General features: G+C 45.2%; 1 protein-coding gene across 2 annotated transcripts in view; it reads left to right on the plus strand.

Annotated features, from left to right (window-relative positions):
- The window catches only part of LOC123482743 (rod cGMP-specific 3',5'-cyclic phosphodiesterase subunit alpha-like), a 44,200-nt gene extending 24,652 nt beyond the window's left edge, over positions 1 to 19,548 (plus strand). Inside the window, exons 15-22 of one of the 2 annotated variants that reach the window (XM_045211451.1) lie at positions 113 to 200; positions 10,085 to 10,185; positions 15,076 to 15,183; positions 15,674 to 15,737; positions 16,089 to 16,163; positions 16,918 to 17,001; positions 17,145 to 17,322; positions 18,968 to 19,548. In XM_045211451.1, the coding sequence (XP_045067386.1) occupies positions 113 to 200; positions 10,085 to 10,185; positions 15,076 to 15,183; positions 15,674 to 15,737; positions 16,089 to 16,163; positions 16,918 to 17,001; positions 17,145 to 17,322; positions 18,968 to 19,008 (739 nt within the window). In that variant the 3' untranslated portion in view covers positions 19,009 to 19,548. Of the gene's footprint in view, positions 1 to 112; positions 201 to 10,084; positions 10,186 to 15,075; positions 15,184 to 15,673; positions 15,738 to 16,088; positions 16,164 to 16,917; positions 17,002 to 17,144; positions 17,323 to 18,958 lie in introns of both variants that reach the window. The other variant, XM_045211450.1, reaches the window with a different exon arrangement.
- Positions 19,549 to 27,889: the final 8,341 nt, after the last annotated feature.

Here is a 27,889-nt window from a genome sequence, read left to right on the forward strand (position 1 = left end):
ACAGTGATACCTGGAAAGTTGTAGGAACATCAACTGAAACATTACTTACCAGTGGCTAATCTATTTTTGCAATCTATGTCAATCTTCCTCTCCCTCCTCCTGTGTTTGTCAGGTCTGGAAACCCTCTCGCCAAGCTCCACGGCTCCTCCATCCTGGAGAGACACCATCTGGAGACTGGGAAGACCCTGCTGAGAGACCCTGTGAGTGAGGTTGCTTCCCAAAAGGCACCCTATTCCCTACATACAGTGGCTTGCGAAAGTATTCACCCCCCTTGGCATTTTTCCCATTTTGTTGCCTTACAACCTGGAAATAAAATTGATTTTTGGCGGGTTTGTATCATTTGATTTACACAACATGCCTACCACTTTGAAGATGCAAAATATTTTTTGGGGTGAAACAAACAAGAAATAAGACAAACAGAAAACTTGAGTGCATAACTATTCGGATGGTGTTCTCGGGGTGATGAGAGGTGTTGGGTTTGCGCCAGACATAGCGTTTTCCTTGATGGCCAAAAAGCTAAATTTTAGTCTCATCTGACCAGAGTACCTTCTTCCATATGTTTGGGGAGTCTCCCACATGCCTTTTGGCGAACACCAAACGTGTTTGCTTATTTTTTTCTTTAAGCAATGGCTTTTTCTGGCCACTCTTCCGTAAAGCCCAGCTCTGTGGAGTGTATGGCTTAAAGTGGTCCTATGGACAGATACTCCAATCTCCGCTGTGGAGCTTTGCAGCTCCTTCAGGTTTATCTTTGGTCTCTTTGTTGACTCTCTGATTAATGCCCTCCTTGCCTGGTCCGTGAGTTTTGGTGGGCGGCCCTCTCTTGGCAGATTTGTTGTGGTGCCATATTCTTTCCAAGTTTCTGATATTTTTTTATAACCCAACCCTGATCTGTACTTCTCCACAACTTTTTCCCTGACCTGTTTGGAGAGCTCCTTGGTCTTCATGGTGCCGCTTGCTTGGTGGTGCCCCTTGCTTAGTGGTGTTGCAGACTCTGGGTGCCTTTCAGAACAGGTGTATATATACTGAGATCATGTGGCACTTAGATTGCACACAGGTGGACTTTATTTAACTAATTATGTGACTTCTGAAGGTAATTGGTTGCACCAGATCTTATTTAGGGGCTTCATAGCAAAGGGGGTGAATACATATGCACGCACCACTTTTCCGTATTTTATTATTTTTAAATTTTTGAAACAAGTAATTTTTTTCATATCACTTCACCAATTTGGACTATTTTGTGTATGTCCATTACATGAAATCCAAATAAAAATCAACAGGTTTTACTGCAACAAAATAGGAAAAACGCCAAGGGGGATTGTGATGAGGTGTGAATGAAGGAGTCAGGCGCAGGAGGTAAAACACAGAAGTCCAGAGTTTATTCCGTTTACATAAATAAAACGCACCAAGCGTCAAAACGAAACTATCACAAGGGAAATATTCAACCTTGGCAATAACAAATGGAAGAGTAGCTACTCGCTCTCACAAATAAATAATCACTCACAAAGACAAGGGGAACAGAGGGAACACTTATACACATACTAATTAGGGGAATGAGCCAGGGGCGGTGTGTTCAATAGGGCGATATGGGCGACGCACTGCCAAACGGGAAAAGGAAGGGATTTTTTTTCTAATCAATTATATCACGGCAACAGTAGTTATCAGTGTTGTAATCTAGACGTCTGATCTGCCACAGTGCCACTAAATGTCCAATCAGGCTAAAGTCATGCTTCAAATGCCCCCCCCCTTTTGGGGCGATTTCAGTCAGGTTGAAAATCGCCCAGAAGTCTGTCATAGACTCCCATGTAAAATCTATTTTTTTCAAATATCAGCGCTTTCAATACAATCTCTATGGGTTTCTGAGGGCTTGCACTTACGCGCTTTCGTCATACGTAACATAACCATGAACGTAACTAAGAAAAGAGCGGGTAGCAGCCTCAATCAATTCACTACTACTATCAAAATGGCTAGGCTTCAGTGCAACTCGATTGTGTCTTTGAAAGAAGTTCCTTTTTGTCGGCGAACAAATGAAGATAAATTGGCAACGAAACAATTAGGACCTCCCAGACCAAATTTAATAATTCAACAGGTTTCTACTAAAAGGGGGAAGTCCTACACCCGAGGATTTTCCAAAAATTGGTACGAACGAAAAACCTGGCTAGCAGGCTGCGATGTAGCTAATGCAGTCTTCTGCTACCCCCTGCTTACTCTTTCACCCTGAAGGCGGCACGGCAGACAGCACCGCTTGGACAGCGACTGGTGTGTAACGGACATGCACCATCTTTCAGGAAAGATTAAGAAACATGAGCTGTCAAAGACCCACATGGATAGCTGTTTGAGATTGTCTGCTTTGGGGAGAGTGAACATTCCCACTCAACTGGATGAGGGATACAGGCTAGCTGTCCGCCGCCACAACGATGAGGTTAGTGTTGATAATCACAAGTTTACTGGAGAACTGAAACTGACAAGGCTGACAAGATAGGACCCTTTTGTCCATTGTTATTGGATAGGAACAGAACTTATAACCAGCTCCTGACCTAAATAGATCTTAGCACAACATTTTACTCAACATATCATATTCCATATTCACTATAACAAATATATTTACTACGACATTAGCAAGAACCGCCACATCCTCAGCCGGCTAATCCAGTGTGTGAAGTTTTGCGGAGTGTTTGAGTTAGCTTTGCGAGGCAAAGATGAAACTGAGGGCTCCACCAACCCTGGTAAGCCAACACTTTTGAGATCAGTCAATAAATGCTTCTGGTATTGACTTATATGCTGCCCCTGTCTTCATGTTGTTGCTGGACATATCTTTTTTAAAATGTGTGTAGGTCACCTAAATCATCAGAAAAATTGCCCCCCCTGAGAATTTTTTCAGGAGCCGCCACTGGAATGAGCACCAGGTGTGTTTGATTGACAAGACAAGACATGACAAGTGGAGTGATGAGAATGGGATCGGCAGTAGCTAGTGAGCTGGTGACGACGAACGCCGAAACCTGCCCGAACAAGGAGGGGAGGCAGCCTCGGCGGAAGTCGTGACAGGGATGAATACTTTTGCAAGGCACTGTAGTCCCCATGGGCTGAATTTGGCCAGTGGGTGGTTTTATTTGGCCCTCAAGTTTTCTGAGCAATAAAATAAATAATAATAATTGTCAGACATGAAAGACTGTAAAAACACCAGGAAATCAGCTCCAAGTTATTTTAATTTTGGAAATCTGTTTCCAAGTATTCCCACGCATAATATAGAGATATACACTGAGTATACAAAACATTATTTCCATGACATAGACTGACCAGGTGAATACAGGTGAAACCTATGATCCCATATTGATGTCACTTGTTAAATCTACTTAAATCAGTGTAGATGAAGGGGAGGAGACAGGTGAAAGACATATTTTTAAGCCTTGTGTCAATTGAAACATGGATTGTGTATGTGTGCCATTCAGAGGGTGAATGGGAAAGACAAAAAATGTAAGTGCCTTTCAACAGGGTATGGTAGTAGGTGCCAGGCGCACCGGTTTGTGTCAAGAACTGCAACGCTGCTGGGTTTTTCACACTCAACAGTTTTCTTTTTTTTTTTTTTTTATATACTTTGTTTATTGAATTTTCAGTACCAGCATTTAGTAAATAATTGCACTTGAAAGTTATTTGGTATGAATATGGAACAACAATTTGAAGACAACGATACAGCAAAACATGGAGAGACAGACATGAAAGAAAAAATAGACATTAAGTACATAAATAAGATAAAACACAAAAAAAAAAAAAAAAAAAAAAAAAAAAAAAGGAAGAATATCTGTTTTGATCCAGTTGTTATAGGTCAGCTAGCACAGTTATTACCGTCCTTAACATCCGAGATGTCGTATATGCACATACCAGGCTTCTTACATCACCAATATATAAATATACATCACTCTGGAACTGCAGGGAAATGTATTCTTTTGACATAAGAAAAGAAGGGAGCCCACTTTGTATAAAATTTGTCTACAGACCCATTGAGTGTCTGTTTTATTTTCTCCAACTTTATGCAATTCAAAATAGATTTAATCCAAAGAGCATGAGAAGGGGCTGCAGAGGATTTCCATCTAAGTAAAATTAATCGTCTCGCTAACAACGTGACAAAGGCAATTACATCCTTATTCATTTTGGTCAATTGTATTGTGGGTAAGGAAACTCCAAATAATGCAATGAGAGGGTCTGGCTCGATCTGTGTGCCGCTTAATTCTGAGAGTGTGTTAAAGATGTCTTTCCAGAAACCAACCAGAGATGGGCAGCACCAAAACATGTGCACATGATTAGCAGGGGACTGGTTACATCGAACACAATTAGGGTTCACATCCTTGTAAATTTTGATAGTCTTGCTTTGGTCCAGTGGGCCCTATGAATGAGTTTGCATTGGATGAGGCCGTGTCGAGCGCAAATAGAAGAGCTATGTACCCTTTTGAGTGCCTCTTCCCATAGTTCATCAGATATTTCCTCACCCAGTTCCTCCTCCCAAGAGGATTTGATATTGTTTAATGAGATGGCTTGTAGTGAGCAAATTTGACTATAGATTATTGACATTGTGCCTTTCTGATTAGGAAGAGGGGTGAGAAATGTGTCGAACTGTGTTCCACTAGAAAGGTTGGGGAATCCTGGATCTATGCTGCGGATGTAACTCCGGACTTGTAAGAATCTAAAAAAATGATGTCTGGGGAGACCAAATTTAGCTGATAGTTGTTGAAACGTACTAAATGTATTGTTAGTATACAGATCTCTGAATCTTTTAATACCGAGATTAGACCATGTTGAGAAAGCACCATCAATCATAGATGGGGGAAAAGCTGGGTTTGAGGCTACCGGAGCCAAGGGAGAGGTTGTTTGAAACCCAAAGTGGCGCCTAAATTGATTCCAGATCTTCAATGTTGTTTTGACACATGTATTGTTGGTGAAGGAGGAGTAAGGGCCTGTAATAGAGGAGTGAGCGAGGGAAGACAGTGATGCCGGTGTAGACGAGGCAGCCTCCATCTCCAGCCAAGTTGGGGGTGGGAATATTACTCTGCTCTGCAACCAGTACTGAATGATCCTAAGGTTAGCGGCCCAATAATAGAATCTGAAATCTGGTAGAGCTAGACCGCCGTCTGGTTTGGGCCTCTGCAAGAGCTGTTTCGCATCCTAGGAGGCTTTTTGTCCCATATAAAGGGTAGAATTAGGCCGTCGATCTTTTTTGAAAAATGTATTGGGTAGAAATATTGGAAGGCACTGATAGAGGTATAAGAATTTAGGGAGAGTATTCATTTTAATAGAGTTAATTCTAGCAACTAAGGAGAGGTGTAGCAAAGACCACCGTTCCAAATCGTCCTTAGTACGGGTTAAGAGAGGAGCAAAGTTGGCTTGAAAAAGGTTTTCAAACCTAATTGTGACATGTACCCCGAGATAAATAAAACTGCTGTGTGCTATTTTAAATGGCAAGTTATGTAAAGGGGATTTTTTTGCAGCCATGTTAAGTGGCATCAATTCACTTTTACTGAGATTTAGTTTATACCTGATATGTGACCGAAGGATGCGAAAGTGGCAAGGGCAGCAGGGACAGAGACAGAAAGATTGGATGTGTATATTAATAAATCATCTGCATATAAAGACAGTTTGTGTTCGTGCCCGTATCTGACTATGCCTTTGATGAGGGGGTTGGAGCGAAGTGCTATTGCAAGTGGCTCTATGGCGAGGGCAAACAGTAAGGGACTTAAAGGGCAACCCTGACGTGTCGATCTTTGCAGAGGAAGCGATCTGATTGAGTGTTATTAGTCCTGACAGAGGCTTGGGGGATGAGTACAGAAGTTTTATCCAGGTCATGAATTTGGAGCCAAAGCCAAATTTATTTAGAGTGTAAAAAGGTATTTCCATTCCACCCGATCAAACGCTTTCTCCGCGTCCAGGGATATAATGGCTTCAGAGGTATTGTTGACAGAAGGATTGTATATAATATTAAATAATCTTCGGAGATTGAAGAATGAGTGTCTATTTTTATAAATCCTGTTTGATCCGGAGAGATAATTGATGGGAGGACTGTTTTCTAGCCGCGTTGCCAGAATTTTGGCTAGAATTTTATAGTCCACATTTAGCAGGCTAATTGGACGGTATGATGCACAGTCAAGAGGGTCTTTGTTTTTTTTAAGAATAACACAAATGGTTGCTTGAGTGAGAGTATGTGGGAGAGCACCATTTACAAATGCCTCATTGTACATTTCAATTAGAATAGGGGCTATTTTGGTGATAAACTTTTATAAAACTCTGTCGGGTAGCCATCAGGCCCTGGGCTTCTCCCAGATTGAAGGGATTTGACAGCGTTAGACAGTTCTTCAACAGTGATCGGCTGCTCTAATTTTTTTTACCAAATCCCGGCCGACCCGAAGGCACAGATAGTGAGTGGAAGAAATTATCCAATTCCAGTGTATCCACTTTACTTTCAGAGGTATAGAGACTGGTAAAATCTCTTGAACTCCTCATTGATCCCCCAGGATCTAATGATATCCCAGATGATGTCGCAATTTTTGTAATCTGAGATGATGATGATTGTTGACGTAACTTGTGAGCTAATAATTTACTGGCTTTCTCTCCTTGTTCATAGTAAGTGCTCCTAGACTTGACAAGCATTTCAGTAACCTGGTCTGTTAATAGTGTGTCAAATTCTGCTTGCAGAGTTAAACGTTCCTTATAAATATCTGGGGATGGTGAAACGGCATAAATGTCATCTAATTGGGCAATACAGCGTGTTAGCATAGATAACCTATTCCTTTTCAATTTGTTCTCATGTGCGGTGTAGGAGATAATTTCACCTCTGATATAAGCTTTCAAAGTTTCCCAGAGAGTAGACGAGAGATGTTTGGGGTTCTATTTGTAATCATGAAAAAGTCGATTTGACTCAAAACAAAGTTGACAAAGTGTTCATTACTGAGCAGTTGGGTTTTTAGTCGCCAAGGCGGTCGCTGATTGTCAACATTTTGAAAAGCTACTTCCATAGTAACAGGGCGTGGTCAGATACAACAATTGGGTTATATGAACATGAAGTTATGGAGTGGAGGAGCCGGTCATCAACAAGGAAGTAGTCTATGCGCGTAAAAGTGTGGTGGACCGATGAGAAAAAGAGTATGCTTTCCCAGCTGGATTAACCATTCTCCAAGGATCTGAGACTGCGAATTCAGACATAAAGGTTCGAACAACTCTAGCTGAGGTTGATAGGGTGGTAGGTTTAGTGGAGGATCGATCCAATTGTGGGTCTAACCAACAGTTAAAGTCACCTCCTAAAATCAACATATGGGTGGACATATCTGGGAGTGTAGAGAAAACCGATTTGAAAAAATCACCGTTGTCCCAATTAGGAGCATAGATATTAACAAGAAGAACCTTTGTATTGAGCAGCCTACCACTGACAATTATATATCTACCATGGGGATCTGCGATCACCTTAGAACATGTAAAAGGTACCGATCTGTGAAGTAAAATAGCCACCCTCTCGCCTTACTCTGAAATGAGGAATGGAACACCTGACCCACCCATCTGCACCTAAGACTTGAGTGTTGTGATACCTTCAGATGAGTTTCTTGGAGAAAGATGATGTGAGCTTTCAAATGATGAAGATGGTGTAGTACCTTACTACGTTTAACTGAGTTATTTATGCCCCTGCAGTTCCAAGTAAGAAAATTAAAGCCATTCCCTCCAGCAGTATGGGCTACACTAGGCTGAGTCATATCTTAAGAGAGAGAGAGGATGTGTAAAGGACAAGGTACAATGTAAACTGAAGATCTTAGTTGAACCTAAAAGCGCAAATGTAAAAAACAAAGACAAACGAAGAGGCACAAAAAACATATACAAACTATATACATGAACAAACCCTTCCCTCACACCCGCCCTTGCCGAAGCATCTCCCCAAATGAGATGCAAGCAAAACCCTAAATACGAAGAAAGTTTAGAGCTAAGCATGATAACTCTTACTCTGTGCTACCTAAGATTAGTGACCATTTAACTAGAGTAAGCCAAACATGAATAGAATGGTCCCCAATAGAGTCTAAGGAAAACTATCCTCGATTAAGAGAGGTTTAACCTCGACGCAGATGGTAAATAATCAGACTGAAACAGCCATGCAGACCCCCAGATATTGGCATTAGAGGCGGCAAACCTGGGCTGGAAATAAAAAGATAAAGAAGAGAATGACATTCATATGTCGATGAACCCAGCAGAGATGGCTTCGTTAGTCACCCATTCGGCCTGCTAACTAGCCTGCTAGGAAGACCAGCTAGCCAACCATTTGTTACAAACCATGCGGTACAACAGCCGCTTTCACGTTCTTGTTGATGAAATCTGCCGCTATAGCCGGGTCCTCGAATCTGTGCATGGAACCGTCCGGTAAAGTCAGTCTCAAAACCGCAGGGTAGGTGAGGCCGAACTTCACGCCCGGGCAGGTGTGTAGTTGGCGTTTCACAGCTCCAAAGCTAGCCCGCCTCTTAGCCACAGCTGTTGTGTAGTCCGCAAATATCGAGACTCTTTTACCCTTATGTAGAAGAGGGATGCTTCTCCCGATCTTCTCAGTATGTCGTTGCGGACGTGAAAGAAATGCACCCTGATGACAAATGGTCGTGGGGGTTCTCCATCCCTGGGTCGGCTACGCAGAGTGCGGTGAGCCCGGTCTAGCAATGGCTTCTCCTCTAGCCCGAGCAGCTCCTGAAGTAGCTGGGCCATGTACTCCGTGGGTCTTGGGCCCTCCACTCCCTCCGGTATTCCCCAGTAGACGAATGTTGTTCCTCCGCATTCTACTTTCCATATCTTCGCATCTATTATCGAGGAATGCCACCCTAGTTGTCAATGAGCCGACGCTAGCCTCTAGCTCGCTAATGCGAGTGCCGTGGTCTGTAGCCCCTCGCTCCAAATCCGATAAAGTCACCCCATGTGCGTCGAGCTTATTCTGTATACTCTCGATAGATTTTTTAAGCTCGTCTTTGATCGTTGATATCTCTGACCTGAGGTTGGTAGAGAGACAGTCAATTTTTCCGAAAATGTCGGCTTTGAGGGTGCCTATCACGGATTGTAGCATCTCCACAGTCAGTGTTTCCGTGGGGCCGGCATTGGTAGCGTTCGGTGGCGGGGGTGAGTCGGGAGAAGTTGCAGGCTTGTTGCGGCCTGCTCTTGCAGACTCTGTTTTTGGTCGGGTTGATGTCATTACGAATTTAAATTTATTAAACTTGAACTGAGTTGTTTATGGGTCTCTTCAGACGCCTGGGCAAACAGAAATGTATGCAGTTTTGCAAAGTTAAATATATAAATTTGGTCACTAACTCAGGAGCGATAGGGAGACGCGTGCTACATCCTTGGCTTCCAACAGCGCCCCCTACATTCCCACACTCAACAGTTTCCTGTGTGTATCAAGAATGGTCCACCACCCAAAGGACATCCAGCCAACTTGACGCGATTGTGGGAAGCATTGGAGTCAAAATGGGCCAGCATCACTGTGGAATGCTTTTGACACCTTGTAGAGTCCATGCCCCGATAAATTGAGGCTGTTCTGTGGGCAAAAGGGGGTACAACTCAATATTAGGAAGGAGTTCCTAATGTTTGATATACTCAGTGTATGTGATCGTATACAAATGTAAGCAAGGTTTGAAATGATTATGTTTTAGTCAAATGTGATATCTGTTTGGGCTTCTTGCGGTCAATTTTCAGTCTACAACTATTTGTAATTATGTTCCAGCCCCCCGACCATGCCCTCGGCCGAATGTAGTTTTTGATCCCTGCTCTAGAAGTTCTGACCTGAGAGGGGTTGGTTTCTCCCTTGGAGAAGTCATACTGAGAATGATGCAGTTCTGATGGCACAGAAAGTGCCTGGGAGAATCTGCCCACCAGCAATCAGATAATTGGCAACCTTTCTATGTTCACATTATCACCAACCATGAACTGTGGCAGGCAGCAGCTTCACATGTTTGTTATTCCTTATTCATACATTTGATTTACTGTACATCTTTGTTGGTATTTGCGGATTCAACAGTACATGTTAAATATGAATATATTATCACATTCAAACATATCTATCTTGATATCTGTTTATCTGTTTCAGGCCTTAAATATTTATCAGAATCTCAGTCGTGCTCAGCACGAGCATGTCATTCATCTGATGGACATCGCCATCATCGCCACTGACCTCGCTCTCTACTTTAAGTGAGTAGCTACTGTCCAACTGTTGTACGGTGCCTTCAGAAAGTATTCACACCCCTTGACATTTTCCACATTTTGTTGTGTTACAGCCTGAATTTAAATGGATTCAATTGGGATTTTGTGTTACTGATCTAGACACAATACCCCATAATGTCAAAGTGTAATTTAGTTTTTATATATTTTTTAATACAAATTAATTTAAAATGTAAAGCTGAAATGTCTTGAGTCAATAAGTATTCAAACCCTTTGTTATGTCAAGCCTAAATATGTTCAGGAGTAAAAATGTGCTTAACAAGTGACATAATAAGTTGCATGGACTCACTCTGTGTGCAATAGTAGTGGTTAACATGATTTTTGAATGACAACCCCATCTCTGTACCCCACACATACAATTATCTGTAAGGTCCCGCAGTTTAGAAGTTAATTTCAAGCACAGATTCAAGCACAGATTCAAGCACAGATTCAACCACAAAGACCAGGGAGGTTTTCCAATGACTTTCAAAGAAGGGCACCTATTGGTAGATGGGTGAAAATAAAATTAAAACAGACACTGAATATCCCTTTGAGCATCGTGAAGTTATCAATTACGCATTGGAGGGTGTATAAATAAAACCAGCCACTACAAAGATACAGGTGTCCTTCCTAACTCAGTTACCGGAGAGGAAGGAAACCGCTCAGGGATTTCACCATGATTTCACCGTGAATAAAAAGCGTTATGTTTGGGCCAAATCCAGCACGACACATCACTGAGTACCACTCTTAATAATTTCAAGCATGATGGTGGCTGCATCATGTAATGGGTATGCTTGTCATTGGCAAGGACTATGGAGTATTTTAGGATAGAAAGAAACGGAATAGAGCTAAGCACAGGCAAAACCTGCTTTAGTCTGCTTTCCAACAGACACTGGGAGACAAATTCACCATTCAGCAGGACAATAACCTAAAACACAAGGCCAAATATACACTGGAGTTGCTTACCAAGATGACGTTGAATGTTCCTGAGTGGGCTAGTTAAGTTTTGACTTAAATCGGCTTGAAAATCTGTGGCAAGACTTGAAAATGGCTGTCTAGCAATGATCAACAACCAACTTGACAGAGCTTGAAGAATTTTAAAAACAATAATGGCCAAATATTGTACAATCCAGGTATGCGAAGCTGTTACCCAGAAAAAGACTTAACCAAAAACACTCACAGCTGTAATCGCTGCCAAAGGTGATTTTAACATGTATTGACTCAGGGGGGTGAATACTTATCTAATTAAGATATATTAGTGTTTTACAGTGCCTTATTCATCCCCCTTGGCGTTTTTCCTATTTTGTTGCATTACAACCTGTAATTTAAATAGATTTTTATTTTGATTTCATGTAATGGACATACACAAAATTGTCCAAATTGGTGAAGTGAAATTAAAAAAATAACTTGTTTAAAACAATTCAAAAAAATTAATAACGGAAAAGTGGTGCGTGCATATGTATTCACCCCCTTTGCTATGAATCCCCTAAATAAGATCTGGTGCAACCAATTACCTTCAGCAGTCACATAATTAGTTAAATAAAGTCCACTTGTATACAATCTAAGTGTCACATGATCTGTCAAATGATCTCAGTATATACAGTGGGGAGAACAAGTATTTGAAAAACTGCCGGTTTTCCTACTTACAAAGCATGTAGAGGTCTGTAATTTTTATCATAGGTACACTTCAACTGTGAGAGACAGAATCTAAAACAAAAATCCAGAAAATCACATTGTATGATTTTTAAGTAATTAATTTGCATTTTATTGCATGACATAAGTATTTGATACATCAGAAAAGCATAACTTAATATTTGGTACAGAAACCTTTGTTTGCAATTACAGAGATCATATGTTTCCTGTAGGTCTTGACCAGGTTTGCACACACTGCAGCAGGGATTTTGGCCCACTCCTCCATACAGACCTTCTCCAGATCCTTCAGGTTTCGGGGCTGTCGCTGGGCAATACAGACTTTCAGCTCCCTCCAAAGATTTTCTATTGAGTTCAGGTCTGGAAACTGGCTAGGCCACTCCAGGACCTTGAGATGCTTCTTACGGAGCCACTCCTTAGTTGCCCTGGCTGTGTGTCTCGGGTCGTTGTCATGCTGGAAGACCCAGCCACGACCCATCTTCAATGCTCTTACTGAGGGAAGGAGGTTGTTGGCCAAGATCTTGCGATACATGGCCCCATCCATCCTCTCCTCAATACGGTGCAGTTGTCCTGTCCCCTTTGCAGAAAAGCATCCCCAAAGAATGATGTTTCCACCTCCATGCTTCACGGTTGGGATGGTGTTCTTGGGGTTGTACTCATCCTTCTTCTTCTTCCAAACACGGCGAGTGGAGTTTAGACCAAAAAGCTCTATTTTTGTCTCATCAGACCACATGACCTTCTCCCATTCCTCCTCTGGATCATCCAGATGGTCATTGGCAAACTTCAGACGGGCCTGGACATGCGCTGGCTTGAGCAGGGGGACCTTGCGTGCGCTGCAGGATTTTAATCCATGACGGCGTAGTGTGTTACTAATGGTTTTCTTTGAGACTGTGGTCCCAGCTCTCTTCAGGTCATTGACCAGGTCCTGCCGTGTAGTTCTGGGCTGATCCCTCACCTTCCTCATGATCATTGATGCCCCACGAGGTGAGATCTTGCATGGAGCAGTTGTTGCCTTCTCACCAAGCTGCTTGCCTATTGTCCTGTAGCCCAACCCAGCCTTGTGCAGGTCTACAATTTTATCCCTGATGTCCTTACACAGCTCTCTGGTCTTGGCCATTGTGGAGAGGTTGGAGTCTGTTTGATTGAGTGTGTGGACAGGTGTCTTTTATACAGGTAACGAGTTCAAACAGGTGCAGTTAATACAGGTAATGAGTGAAGAACATGAGGGCTTCTTAAAGAAAAATTAACAGGTCTGTGAGAGCCGGAATTCTTACTGGTTGGTAGGTGATCAAATACTTATGTCATGCAATAAAATGCAAATTAATTACTTAAAAATCATACAATGTGATTTTCTAGATTTTTGATAAAAATTACAGACCTCTACATGCTTTGTAAGTAGGAAAACCTGCAAAATCGGCAGTGTATCAAATACTTCTCCCCACTGTATACACCTGTTCTGAAAGGCCCCAGAGTCTGCAACACCACCAAGCAAGGGACACCACCAAGCAAGCGGCACCATGAAGACCAAGGAGCTCTCCAAACAGGTCAGGGACAAAGTTGTGGAGAAGTACAGATCAGGGTTGGGTTATAACAAAATATCAGAAACTTTGAACATCCCACGGAGCACCATTAAATCCATTATTTAAAAAATGGAAAGAATATGGCACCACAACAATCCTGCCAAGAGAGGGCCGCCCACCAAAACTCACGGACCAGACAAGGAGGGCATTAATCAGAAAGGCAACAAAGAGACCAAAGATAACCCTGAAGGAGCTGCAAAGCTCCACAGTATTACATTTACATTTAAGTCATTTAGCAGACGCTCTTATCCAGAGCGACTTACACATTGGTGCATTCAATTTAGGATAGCCAGTGGGACAACCACCACTGGGGGAGGGGGGGTGTAGTAGGATTACTGTTATACTATTCCAGGTATTCCTTAAAGAGGTAGGGTTTTAAGTGTCTCCGGAAGGTGGTCAGTGACTCCGCTGTCCTGGCGTCGTGAGTATCTGTCCATAGGACCACTTTATGCCGTACACTCCACAGAGCTGGGCTTTACGGAAGAGTGGCAAGAAAAAAGCCATTGCTTAAAGAAGAAAATAAGCAAACACGTTTGGTGTTCACCAAAAGGCATGTGGGAGACTCCCCAAACATATGGAAGAAGGTACTCTGGTCAGATGAGACAAAAATTGAGCTTTTTGGCCATCAAGGAAAACGCTATGTCTGGCACAAACCCAACACCTCTCATCACCCCAAGAACACCATCCGCACAGTGAAGCATGTTGGTGGCAGCATCATGCTATAGGGTTGTTTTTCATCAGCAGGGACTGGGAAACTAGTCAGAATTGAAGGAATGATGGATGGCGCTAAATACATGGAAATTCTTGAGGGAAACCTGTTTCAGTTTTCCAGAGATTTGAGACTGGGATGGAGGTTCACCTTCCAGCAGGACAATGACCCTAAGCATACTGCTAAAGCAACACTCGAGTGGTTTAAGGGGAAACATTTAAATGTCTTGGAATGGCCTAGTCAAAGCCCAGTCCTCAATCCAATTCAGAATCTGTGGTATGACTTAAAGACCAGCGGAAGCCATCCAACTTGAAGGAGCTGGAGCAGTTTTGCCTTGAAGAATGGGCAAAAATCCCAGTGGCTAGATGTGCCAAACTTATAGAGACATACCCCAAGAGACTTGCAGTTGTAATTGCTGCAAAAGGTGGCACTACAAAGTATTGACTTTGGGGGGGGTGAATAGTTATGCACGCTAAAGTTTTCAGTTTTTTTGTCTTATTTCTTGTTTGTTTCACAATAAAACATATTTTGCATCTTCTAAGTGGTAGGCATGTTGTGTAAATCAAATTATACAAACCCCCCAAAAAAATGCCAAGGGGGGTGAATACTTTCACAAGCCACTGTATTCTTCATACATTAAAAAAATACATATATATATTGAATATATATATATGAATATATGAATACTTATCTAATTAAGATATGTTTGGGTTTTATTTTTCATACTTAAAAAGAGGAGGAAGAGTAGCTGCTGCTTTCGCAACAGCTAATGGGGATCCTAATAAAATACCAATACCAAACACCAAATGGCACCATATTCCCTACATAGTGCACTACTTTTGATCAGCCTGGTCAAAAATAGTGCACTATATAGGGAATAGGGTGCCATTTGGGAGTCATCCTGTGTCATGGTAACTGAGGATGATTTCCTCCTGTCTGTAGGAAAAGAACCATGTTCCAGAAGATCGTGGACCAATCGAAGACCTACGAGAGCTGGGATGAGTGGACCAAGTACATGACGCAGCAGACCACTCGCAAGGAGATAGTCATGTAGGTGAATTCCCTAGGAGAGTTATAGGCCTAGGCATATGAGGGTAGTAGTGCCCTATGGAGGAAACTATGGAGGTCTTTGTAAGATGTAACTTTTCAAACGTAACAGGGCAGAAACTAAGCCAAAACTAAGACATGGCAGGACAGAAACTAAGACAAAGACAATCTATGGAGGTCTTTACAGGTCCAAGACCATATTAGACTTTAACACAATCTGTCATAAATGATGGGTTCACTAAGGTGTGGAGAAAATAATTATACTCCTGTCACAACTGCTTTTCCGACAGACCTTTGAATGATCTGGCATTAAAGGCCATGTAGGATTCTTCCTAGGTTCATGCCTTTCTAGGGAGTTTTTCCAAGCCACCGTGCTTCTCCATCTGCATTGCTTGCTCTTTGGGTTTTTTGGCACTTTGTGACATCTGCTGATGTAAAAAGGGCTTTATAAATAAATTTGATTGATTGATACTCACACTATCTACATACACAGGGCTATGATGATGACGGCCTGTGATCTGTCTGCTATTGCCAAACCATGGGACATCCAGAGCAAGGTAACATAGATGTTTGAAGAATTAAGTCGTGCTGCTTTTCTCATAATGACACAGCATCTGAGAACATGTGGCTTTCAGCAGTCCACATTGAAAACAGAAGAGGATGTGAGGAATAGCAATGAGTATGGAATATAATTTATGTAATGGCATTTTGCTTGTAAACTCTGGATTGCATCAGAAGCAGAAGCTTTCATACTACATTATCTATTAAATTGTAATTGAATATTTCCATCAAGTTAAGACAGCACAAACTCACATCAGTGCAAATGTACTCTTGTTGCTATGGACATCATCATACTGTACATTTCATAATGTTGGTCTGCGAGTGACCATTCCTGTGTGAGCCTGCAGGTGGCGCTGTCTGTGGCTGCAGAGTTCTGGGAGCAGGGTGACTTGGAGAGGACTGTACTGGAGCAGCAGCCTATTGTAAGAACAGAGAGAGAGAGAGAGAGAGAGAGAGAGAGAGAGAGAGAGAGAGAGAGAGAGAGAGAGAGAGAGAGAGAGAGAGAGAGAGAGAGAGAGAGAGAGAGAGAGAGAGAGAGAGAGAGAGAGAGGAGAGGAGAGGAGAGAGAGAGAGAGAGAGGGGAGAGAGAGAGAGGGAGGGAGAGAGAGGGAGAGAGAGAGAGAGGGAGAGAGAGAGAGAGAGAGGGGAGAGAGAGAGAGAGAGAGAGGGAGAGAGAGAGAGAGAGAGGAGAGAGAGAGGGAGAGAGAGAGAGAGAGAGAGAGAGAGAGAGAGAGAGAGAGAGAGAGAGAGAGAGAGAGAGAGAGAGAGAGAGAGAGAGAGAGAGAGAGAGAGAGAGAGAGAGAGAGAGAGAGAGAGAGAGAGAGAGAGAGAGAGAGAGAGAGAGAGAGAGAGAGAGAGAGAGAGAGAGAGAGAGAGAGAGAGAGAGAGAGAGAGAGAGAGAGAGAGAGAGAGAGAGAGAGAGGGTGTTCCCATAGGGCATGTGGTGATGTCTATTATGTAGTGTAGTGAATCAGATAGAGCGGTCACTACAGCCCAGTTAACTGGATCATGTCCTGACTCACACCATTTTACCCAGCCAGCTCCCTAGGACTTTAGTAGCATTTGTGTCAGAACGGGAAAATGTAGTTTAGGTTCATTCGATTGCTTTAGCTGGAGTCAAGTAGAGCCCAGTTTCAGTACATTTGCACTACTAATCACATGATCCCCCCCCCCCAGCCCATGATGGACAGGACTAAATCAGCTGATCTTCCCAAGATGCAGTGTGGTTTCATCGATTTTGTCTGTGCTTTTGTGTACAAGGTGAGTCCTTGTGTCTCTATCATAAATAAATAACTAGTAGATGGCACTGAATACCAAGTAACTTAGATCTAACAAGGATTTTGAACTCACTCCCTCTTGCCTCACACCTTCCACCTCCTCTCCATCTCCCCCACCTCCTTTAGGAGTTCTCTCGTTTCCATGTGGAGATCACTCCCATGCTGGACCGGTTGCTGAACAACAGGAAGGAGTGGAATGCTCTGAAGGAGATACACGAAGCAAAGCTGGCTGCTCTGGAGGAGGCCAAGACGGCCAAGGAGGAGGTAGCCATTGCAGCCACCGCAGACAAGCAGGGTAACGCACGCACACACACATGCACCCACAGACACACAAACACGCACACGCACACACAGGAAAGACTAGGAATTAAGGCTGTTGATATTGGTGAAGAACATAATTCAAAAAGACAATGTCATTAAGAAATACTCCACACTTCCTCTTAGACATGGTGGAAACTACACTGAACAAAAATATAAACGTAACATGCAACAATTTAAAAGATTTTACAGAGTTACAGTTCATATAAGGAAATCAGTAAATTGAAATAAATTAATTAGAACCTAATCTATGGATTTCACATGGCTAGGAATACAGATATGCATCTGTTGGTCACAGAATCCTTAAAAAAAGGGTTGATCAGGCTGTTGATTGTGGCCTGTGGAATGTTGTCCCACTCCTCTTCAATGGCTGTGCAAAGTTTATTGATATTGGTGGGAACTGGAACACACTGTCGTACACGTTGATCCAGAGCATCCCAAACATGCTCAATGGGTGACATGTCTGGTGAGTATGCAGGCCATGGAAGAACTGGAACATTTTCAGCTACTAGGAATTGGGTACAGATCCTTGCGACATGGGGCCGTGCATTATAATAATAATAATAATGATTATTATACCGTAACCCCACCGCCACCATAGGCACTCTGTTCACAACGTTGACATCAGCAAACCTTCTCTGCGTGCCAGTGGCCATCGAAGGTGAGCATTTGCCCACTGAAGTTGGTTACGACGCTGAACTGCAGTCAGGTCAAGACCCTGGTGAGGATGACGAGCATGCAGATGAGCTTCCCTGAGACAGTTTCTGACAGTTTGTGCAGAAATTCTTCAGTTGTGCAAACCCACAGTTTCATCAGCTGTCCGGGTGGCTGGTCTCAGACGATTCTGCAGGTGAAGCAGCCGGATGTGGAGGTCATGGGCTGGCGTGGTTACAAGAGGTCTGCGGTTGTGAAGCCGGTTGGACATTCTGCCAAATTCTCTAAAACAACGTTGGAGGCGGCTTATGGTAGAGAAATGAACATTAAATTGCTCGCTCCCTCAAAATTTGAGACATCTGTGGCAATGTGTTGTGTGACAAAACTGCACATTTTAGAGTGGCCTTTTATTGTGTAATGATCATGCTGTTTAATCAGCTTCTTTACATGCCACACCTGCCAGGTGGATGGATTATCTTGGCAAAGGAGAAATGCTCACTAACAGGGATGTAAACAAATTTGTGCACACATTTTAGAGAAATAAGCTTTGTGTGCGTATGGAACTTTTCTGGGATCTTTTATTTCAGCTCATGAAACATGGGAACAACAGTTTACATGTTGCGTTTAGCTTTTTTTCAGTGTACTAAGAGCATCTGTCTTTGGGGACATGCAAAACCCTAGAGGAAAACACTGCAGACTGCCAAAAATGTGGACTATCTCTATTTGAAACAATGTATAGTTTATGCTCTGGGGCTCATTCAACTTTAAAAATGTGAGATCAGGGTCTATATTCATAAAGTGTCTCAGAGGAGTAGTGCTGATCTAGGATCAGTTGTCCCTTTTAGATCATAATGAATAAGATTATATAGACAGGGAGGACCTGATCCTAGATCAGCACTTCTACTCTGTGATGCTTTCTGAATACAGACCCTGTACTCTAATCCTTTGTTGTTCCCTCTCTCACATAGCAAGTGCAGCCGAAGCAGCCCCCCAGTCAAAGACCTGTGTTGTCAACTAGAAGAGAGAGATCCCAGATCTGGACCAAAGTGACTGCACCAAGACAGGAGCTTTACGTCCCTGTACCCGATATCGGTCTACTAGAGCTGGTTAGCATTAGCCTAGCATAGCCTTACAATATACTGAACTAGAGCCGGTTAGCATTAGCTTAGCGTAACCTTACAGTATACATAACTAGTACCGGTTAGCATTATCTTAGCATTACAGTATACATAACTAGAGCTGGATAGCATTAGCTTAGCGTAGACTTAGCGTAGACTTACAGTATACTGCACTGTGCTGTACATTGACCTATTTATTGACCTATTTATGGTACAAAGCCAGATGATCCACAGCCTGGAGCAGTTTGTGGACAAATTCAAACACAGCCTATTCCTGTGCAATGGATGTAAATATTTAGCTATTTTAGTGGAATTACTATATACTTACGCACTCGTTAATTTGGTAATGTGAAATTGACTTCCTTAGAAATATGGAATTCAGTTAGCAAAAAAAGGTTGGGGATCATTTCCATTGTCTAAACATAGAGTGCATTTGTAAAGTATTCAGACCCCTTGACTTTTTCCACGTTATGTTACAGCTTATTCTAAAATGGATTAAATGAAAATAATTCCTAATCAATCTACACACAATACAACCATAATGACAAAGCAAACACAGGCTTTTAGAAATAAAAAACAGAAATACATTATTTATAAACAGGTTTTTAGTAAGTTTTGCAAATTTATTACAACTAAAAAACAGAAATACCTTATTTCCATAAGTATTCAGACCCTTTGCTATGAGACTTGAAATTGAGCTCAGGTGCATCCTGTTTCCATTGATCATCCTTGAGATGTTTCTACAACATTTTCACATTTACATTTTAGTCATTTAGCAGACGCTCTTATCCAGAGCGACATACAGTTAGTGAATGCATACATGTTTTATTTATTTTTATTAAAAACATTTCATACTGGCCCCCCGTGGGAAAAGAACCCACATCCCTGTCGGCCAAACCCTCCCCTACCTTGGACGACGCTGGACCAATTGTGCGCCGCCCATGGGTCTCCCGGTCGCAGCTGGCTGCGACAGAGCCTGGACACGAACCAGGATCTCTAGTGGCACAGCTAGCACTGCGATGCAGTGCCTTAGACCACTGCGCCACTCGGGAGTCAACATGATTGGATTCCACCTGGGGTAGTATGAAAAAAAAAGAAGAAGAAATGTATGCACTAACTGTAAGTCGCTCTGGATAAGAGCGTCTGCTAAATGACTAAAATGTAAAAAAATGTCAAATGTAAAATAAATTGATTGGACATGATTTGGAAAGGCACACACCTGTCTATATAAGTGCCCACAATTGACAATGCATGTCAGAGCAAAAACCAAGCCATGAGGTCGAACAAATTGTCCGTAGAGCTCCAAGACAGGATTGTGTCGAGGCACAGATCTGGGGTACCAAAAAGTGTACCAAAAAATGTCTGCAGCATTGAATGTCCCCAAGAACACAGTGGCCTCCATCATTCTTAAATGGAAGAAGTTTGGAACCACCTAGACTCTTCCTAGAGCTGGCCGCCCGGCCAAACTGAGCAATCAGGGGAGAAGAGCCTTGGTCAGGGAGGTGACCAAGAACCTGATGGTCACTCTGACAGAGCTCCAGAGTTCCTCTGTGGAGATGGGAGAACCTTCCAGAAGGACAACCATCTCTGCAGCACTCCACCAATCAGGCCTTTATGGTAGAGTGCCCAGACGGAAGCCACTCCTCAGTAAAAGGCACATGACAGCCCGCTTGGAGTTTGCCAAAAGGCACCTAAAGGACTCAGACCATGAGAAACAAGATTCTCTGTTCTGATGAAACCAAGATTGAACTCTTTGGCCTGAATGCCAAGCGTCACGTCTGGAGAAAACCTGGGACCATCCCTACGGTGAAGCATGGTGGTGGCAGCATCATGCTGTGGGAATGTTTTTCAGCGGCAGGGACTTTGAGACTAGTCAGGATTGAGGGAAAGATGAACGGAGCAAAGTACAGAGAGATCCTTTATGAAAACCTGCTCCAGAGCGCTCAGGACCTCAGACTGGGGCGAAGGTTCACCTTCCAACAGGACAACGACCCTAAGCACACAGTCAAGACTACGCAGGAGTGGCTTCGGGACAAGTCTCTAAAAGTCCTTGATTGGCCCAGCCAGAGCCCGGACAATCGAACATCTCTGGAGAGACCTGAAAATAGCTGTGCAGCGACGCTCCCCATCCAACCTGATGAATGGGAGAAACTCCCCAAATACAGGTGTGCCAAGCTTCTAGCGTCATACCCAAGAAGACTTGAGGCTGTAATCGCTGCCAAAGGTGCTTCAACAAAGTACTGAGTAAAGGGTCTGAATACTTATGTAAATGTGATATTTCCGTTTTGTATTTTTAATACATTGGCAAAACAAATATTTTAAAACAACAAAAAATAACGTTTTTGCTTTGTCATTATGGGGTATTGTGTGTATATTGATGAGGGAAAAAAACAATTTAATCAATTTTAGAATAAGGCTGCAATGTAACAACATTTTGAAAAAGTCAAGGGGTCTGAATACTTTCAGAATGCACTGTATATGTAGTAGTCTATCCTTGATTTCAGCAGTGTATCTCTGTATTTAATTGATATAGATGTGTATCCTATGCTACCCTATCCTATCGTTATTAGTAATGTAAATAAACCGGTAATTCAACTCTGCATCTGTCCCTCACCGCATAATTAAGTCCACAGCCTCAGCATCACCCTCAGGATGTAGTGAGTGTTACAGTGTGTGTACATTCTGTATTCAGAAAGCATCACAGAGTAGAAGTGCTGATCTAGGATCAGGTCCTCCCTGTCTATATAATCTTATTCATTATGATCTCGAAACTAAAATGGTAGGACTTTGGACTCGACTTGAGACTTGATGGCTTTGACTTTTGACTCGACTTGGGACTTGCCTCATCTTTGACTCGACTTGACTCGGGACTCGAGGGCAAAGACTTGAGACTTACTTGTGACTTGCATAACAATGACTTTGTCCCACCTCTGGTGTACAAGGTGTGTGTGTGTGTGTGTTAACTATCCCACTGGGATCATACATAACAGTCTTACAAAACACAGAAAGATGCCCCACCTAATTGAGCGCGGAGAATGAGAACTGATTGGCAGAGGGAATCAGAGGGGGTGGGCTTTCTTTTACTGTAGCAAAGAGCTGTGTGTCACCACTACACACCAACAAGCTACACAACACAGTAGTAAACATAGTAAAGCACTGTGCTAAGCAGTGCACTGACCCAGCTGCCTCCATCTCTCTCTGTTTAACCAATAGGGGATTGCTGCAGTCAGGGTTGCCCCTATAGGGCTGTGGTGCTCAGTGAGGCTCCTAGTGTCTCGTAGCTGCATAGAGGCTGAGGCTGCAGGGGGATGAGAGACAGCCAGTTAGAGAGCATCACACTGACATGAATCACAGGCAAGATGAGTGGAAAATTGGCCAGTGGCTCCTTAAGAGACACCATTAATCGGGAAGTCTTAATCAGTCAGTGCGTCCATCCGCTAGGCTAGCTAGATATGTCCCCTTAACAAGGATAACTGCGGACACAGACACTCTACACCAAGGGACCCCCTCCCCTCCCCTCCCAAACCACTGCATAAAAACAAATTATAGAATCATACCAAATATGCTTGTGTCAGATGTGATGTTTCTCTTTGTAGAAAGCAGGGGGAAAAGGTTGATATTGCTTTGCTGTGTAAGCCTTTCAATAGAGAAATCCCCTTTTGTTGCTTTCTTGTGATGTCATTACTGATTACTGTAGGTCAGAATGTGCAGTCTAGTGTCAGAGTGCTGTGTGTGGATGAGTGAAAGGAATCAAGCGCAGGAACAAGGATGACTTCAACAGACTTTAGTAAGGTCCAACACAGGAAAAATGAGTCGCCAACCCAACCGGGCGGCGCGAACAATTACGCACAAACACAGTGCGGAAAAACAAGAAAAGCGCACGCAGTGCGAACTCTCGAAAAATACAACAACGAGAGATACAAACTCCTCGGAGGCAGGCTGACAATTAACAATCACACATAACACCTGACCCAAACAAACGAAACTAAATAGGGAACACAATCAAACACAAACAAGGGACAGGTGTTACAAAGAGACAAAACCAAACGAACATGAAACATAGAACGGTGGCAGCTAGTACTCCGGAGACGACGACCGCCGAAGCCTGCCCGAACAAGGAGGAGGAGCAGCCTCGGCCGAAACCGTGACAGTACCCCCCCCTTGACGACCCGGGGCTCGGGGACGACCCGGACGACGCGGAGCAGGGCGCGCAGGATGACCCCGATGGAACTCGGTCAGCAGGGACTGGTCCAATATGTCCCTCCTTGGCACCCAGCACCGCTCCTCCGGGCCGTACCCCTCCCACTCCACGAGATATTGAAGACCCCCCATCCGGCGTCTCGAATCAAGGATGGACCTCACAGTGTACGATGTCCAACGGGGGCGGAGGAGTCTCCTCTATCTCATACTCCTGGAGTGGACCAGCTACCACCGGCCTGAGGAGAGACACATGGAACGAGGGGTTAATATTCCTATAGTCAATAGGCAGTTCTAACCTGTAACACACCTCGTTCAACCTCCTCAGGACTTTGAATGGCCCCACAAACCGCCGACCCAGCTTCCGGCAGGGCAGGCGGAGGGGCAGGTTTCTGGTCGAGAGCCAGACTCGATCTCCAGGTGCGTACACAGGCCCCTCACTGCGGTGGAGATCGGCGCTCGTTTTCTGCCGACGGATGGCCCGCTGCAGATGTACGTGGGCAGCGTTCCATGTTTCCTCCGAGCGCCGTACCCATTCATCCACCGCAGGGCCTCGATCTGGCTCTCGTGCCAAGGTGCCAGAACCGGCTGGTACCCTAACACACACTGGAAAGGGGTTAGTTGGGTGGAGGAGTGGCGGAGAGAGTTCTGTGCCATTTCGGCCCACGGAACGTATCTCGCCCACTCCTCCGGCCGGCCCTGGCAATAAGACCTCAGAAACCTACCCACCTCCTGGTTAACACGTTCAACCTGCCCATTACTCTCCGGGTGGTAACCCGAGGTAAGGCTTACCGAAACCCCCAACCGTTCCATAAACGCTCTCCACACTCTGGAGGTGAACTGGGGGGCCTCGGTCAGACACTATATCCTCGGGTACCCCGTAATGCCGGAAGACATGGGTAAACAGAGCCTCAGCGGTCTGTAGGGCAGTGGGTAGACCCGGCATGGGAAGGAGACGACAGGCCTTCGAGAACCGATCCACAACGACCAGGATGGTAGTATTCCCCTGTGAGGGGGGAAGGTCGGTAACAAAATCCACCGAGAGGTGGGACCAGGGTCGTTGTGGAATAGGCAGGGGTTGTAGCTACCCTGGGCAAATGTCTGGGCGCCTTACACTGGGCACACACCGAACAGGAGGAGACATAAATCCTCACATCCCTAGCTAACGTTGGCCACCAGTACTTCGTGCTAAGGCAGTGCACTGTCCGGCCGATACCCGGATGGCCAGAGGAGGGGGACGTATGAGCCCAACAAATGAGCCAATCGCGTACCTCGAGCGGAACGTACGTCCGACCCACTGGACACTGTGGAGGACTTGGGTCGGTGCGTAACGCCCGCTCGATCTCGGCATCAACCTCCCACACCACCGGTGCAACCAGACAAGACTCTGGTAGTATGGGCGTGGGCTCAACGGACCTCTCCTCCGCGTCATACCGCCGAGACAGAGCATCTGCCTTCCCGTTCTGGGACCCAGGGATGTAAGTGATTTTAAACACAAACCGGGCTAGAAACATAGTCCAGCGGGCCTGGCGAGGATTCAGTCTCCTAGCTGCCCGGATGTATTCCAGGTTACGATGGTCAGTTAGAATGAGGAAAGGGTGTTGAGCCCCCTCGAGCCAATGCCGCCACACCTTTAGGGCCTGTACCACGGCTAACAGCTCCCTGTCTCCTACGTCATAATTCCGCTCCGCCGGACTGAGCTTTTTAAAACGCACAGGGACGGAGTTTAGGTGGTGTGCCAGAACGTTGGGAAAGAACGGCCCCTATACCGGCCTCTGACGCGTCCACCTCTACCTGGAAAGGTAAAGAGGGATCCGGATGCGCCAACACCGGCGCCGAGGTAAACAGGTCCTTCAGTTTCCCAAAAGCCCTGTCCGCCTCAGCTGACCACCGCAAGCGCACCGGACCCCCCTTCAACAGAGACGTTATGGGAGCTGCCACCTGTCCAAAACCCCGGATAAACCTCCGGTAATAATTTGCAAAACCCAAGAACTGTTGCACCTCCTTCACAGTGGTTGGGGTCTGCCAATTACGTACAGCTGACACCCGGTCTACCTCCATCTTCACCCCTGACGCAGACAACTGATAACCCAGAAAGGAGACCGACTTCTGAAAAAACAGACATTTCTCTGCCTTGACATATAGGTCATGCTCCAACAATCTCCTCAATACTCGGCGCACCAGGGCTACATGCTGTACACCAGAATATCGTCGATGTACACGACTACTCCCTGTCCCTGCATGTCCCGGAAAATCTCATCGACGAAGGATTGGAAGACTGAGGGAGCATTCATTAACCCATATGGCATGACTAGATACTCGTAGTGTCCGGAAGTCGTGCTAAACGCTGTCTTCCATTCATCGCCCTCTCTAATGCGCACCAAGTTATATGCGCTCCTGAGATCCAATTTTGTAAAGAACTGCGCACCGTGCAGTGACTCCGTCATAGTCGCAATCAGAGGAAGTGGATAGCTGTACTTCACCGTAATCTGATTGAGACCGCGGTAATCAATACACGGGCGCAGACCTCCATCCTTTTCTTCACAAAAAGAAACTCGAGGAAGCGGGTGAAGTGGAGGCCCGTATGTATCCCTGTCTCAGAGACTCAGCGATGTACGTCTCCATTGCCTTCCTCTCCTCTTGAGACAAGGGATACACATGGCTCCGCGGGAGAGCTGCTCCTGACTGGAGATCTATCGCACAATCCCCCGTCTATGAGGCGGCAGCTGCGCCGCCCTAGTTTTACTAAACACCAGTTTCAAATCCTCATACTCGGGGAATATGCAGTGCTGTCATTAGATTCGGACTTTCCACCGAGGTCGCCCCTATGGAAACACCCAGACACCGCCCCTCACACTGGGCAGACCACCCTTTAGGAGCTTTCTCTCGCCACATAATAGTAGGGTCATGGGTCATCAACCAGGGAAGGCCCAGCACTACCGGATACGCAGGAGAGTCAATCAGATAGAGCTGAATCGTCTCCTCATGACCCTCCTGCGCCATCATTTGAAGGGGTGCTGTGACCTCCCTAATCAACCCAGACCCTAACGGACGGCTATCTAGGGCATGAACAGGGAAAGGCTTATCAACTGGAAGGAGGGGAATCCCTAACTCTATACAAAACTGGCGATCTACAAAATTCCCAGCTGCGCCTGAATCTACCAGCGCCTTATGCTGGGAACGAGGTGCAACCTGTGGAAAACAAACAGGCAAGGTTAGGTGAACGACAGAAAGCTCTGGGTAAGTAGGGCGCCTACTCACCTGGGGGGACCCCCAATGCGTGACCTGCCTTCTCCTCCACCGGGGACCCTCCCCAACACCTAGCCGCGGTGTGCCCTCCACGGCCACAGTTAGTGCAGGGAACGGCCCCCTCGGGTTCCTACTCCTCCGTTCTCTAGCGCCCAGCACCCCCGAGCTCCATAGGGCTCGGCTCGGAGGTGCTGGAGAGTGGAATGGGCGAACCCCACCCGGGACGTCCACGGGTGGCGAGCAGGGTATCCAGCCGAATGGCCATGTCGACAAGTTGGTCAAAGGTCAACGAGGTGTCCCTGCACGCCAACTCTCGCTGGACGTCCTCCCGGAGGCTGCAACGGAAGTGGTCTATAAGGGCCCGCTCATTCCACCCTGCATCGGCCGCTAGAGTCCGGAATTCCAAGGCAAAGTCCTGGGCGCTCCTCATCCCCTGTCGGAGGTAGAACAGACGCTCCCCCGCCGCTCTTCCTCTGATGGATGGTCAAACACAGCACGGAAGCGGCGGGAGAACTCCGCATAGGTAGTGGTAGCGGCGTCCATTCTCCTCCATTCGGCGTTGGCCCACTCCAACGCCTTGCCGGTGAGACAGGAGATGAGGGCTGAGACGCTCTCGTGTCCCGAGGGCGCCGGGTGTACGGTGGCGAGGTAGAGCTCCACTTGCAGCAGGAACCCCTTGACACCCGGCAGCGGAGCCGCCGTACGCCCTCGGGAGCGAGAGCCGAATCCCACTGGGTTCCGGAGATGGGACAGGAGGACTGACCGATGGGGATGGTTCGGTAGGTGGGGGTCGTGGGTACCCCGCTGGTTTCCCATCGGTGGAGAGTGTTCATCACCCCTCCAGGGCATGACAGACCTGGTTAATCCGGTCCTCCTGCCCACGAAGACGTTCCTCCATACCTGCTGTTGGCGCGGTCGCTCCTGCTGATTCCATGGGGGATGTGTGATTCTGTCAGAGTGCTGTGTGTGGATGAGTGAAAGGAATCAAGCGCAGGAACAAGGATGACTTCAACAGACTTTAGTAAGGTCCAACACAGGAAAAATGAGTCGCCAACCCAACCGGGCGGCGCAAACAATTACGCACAAACACAGTGCGGAAAAACAAGAAAAGCGCACGCAGTGCGAACTCTCGAAAAATACAACAACGAGAGATACAAACTCCTCGGAGGCAGGCTGACAATTAACAACCACACATAACACCTGACCCAAACAAACGAAACTAAATAGGGAACACAATCAAACACAAACAAGGGACAGGTGTTACAAAGAGACAAAACCAAACGAACATGAAACATAGAACGGTGGCAGCTAGTACTCCGGAGACGACGACCGCCG

Source organism: Coregonus clupeaformis, chromosome 37 (genome assembly GCF_020615455.1).
Source record: "Coregonus clupeaformis isolate EN_2021a chromosome 37, ASM2061545v1, whole genome shotgun sequence".
NCBI classification, from domain to species: domain Eukaryota; kingdom Metazoa; phylum Chordata; class Actinopteri; order Salmoniformes; family Salmonidae; genus Coregonus; species Coregonus clupeaformis.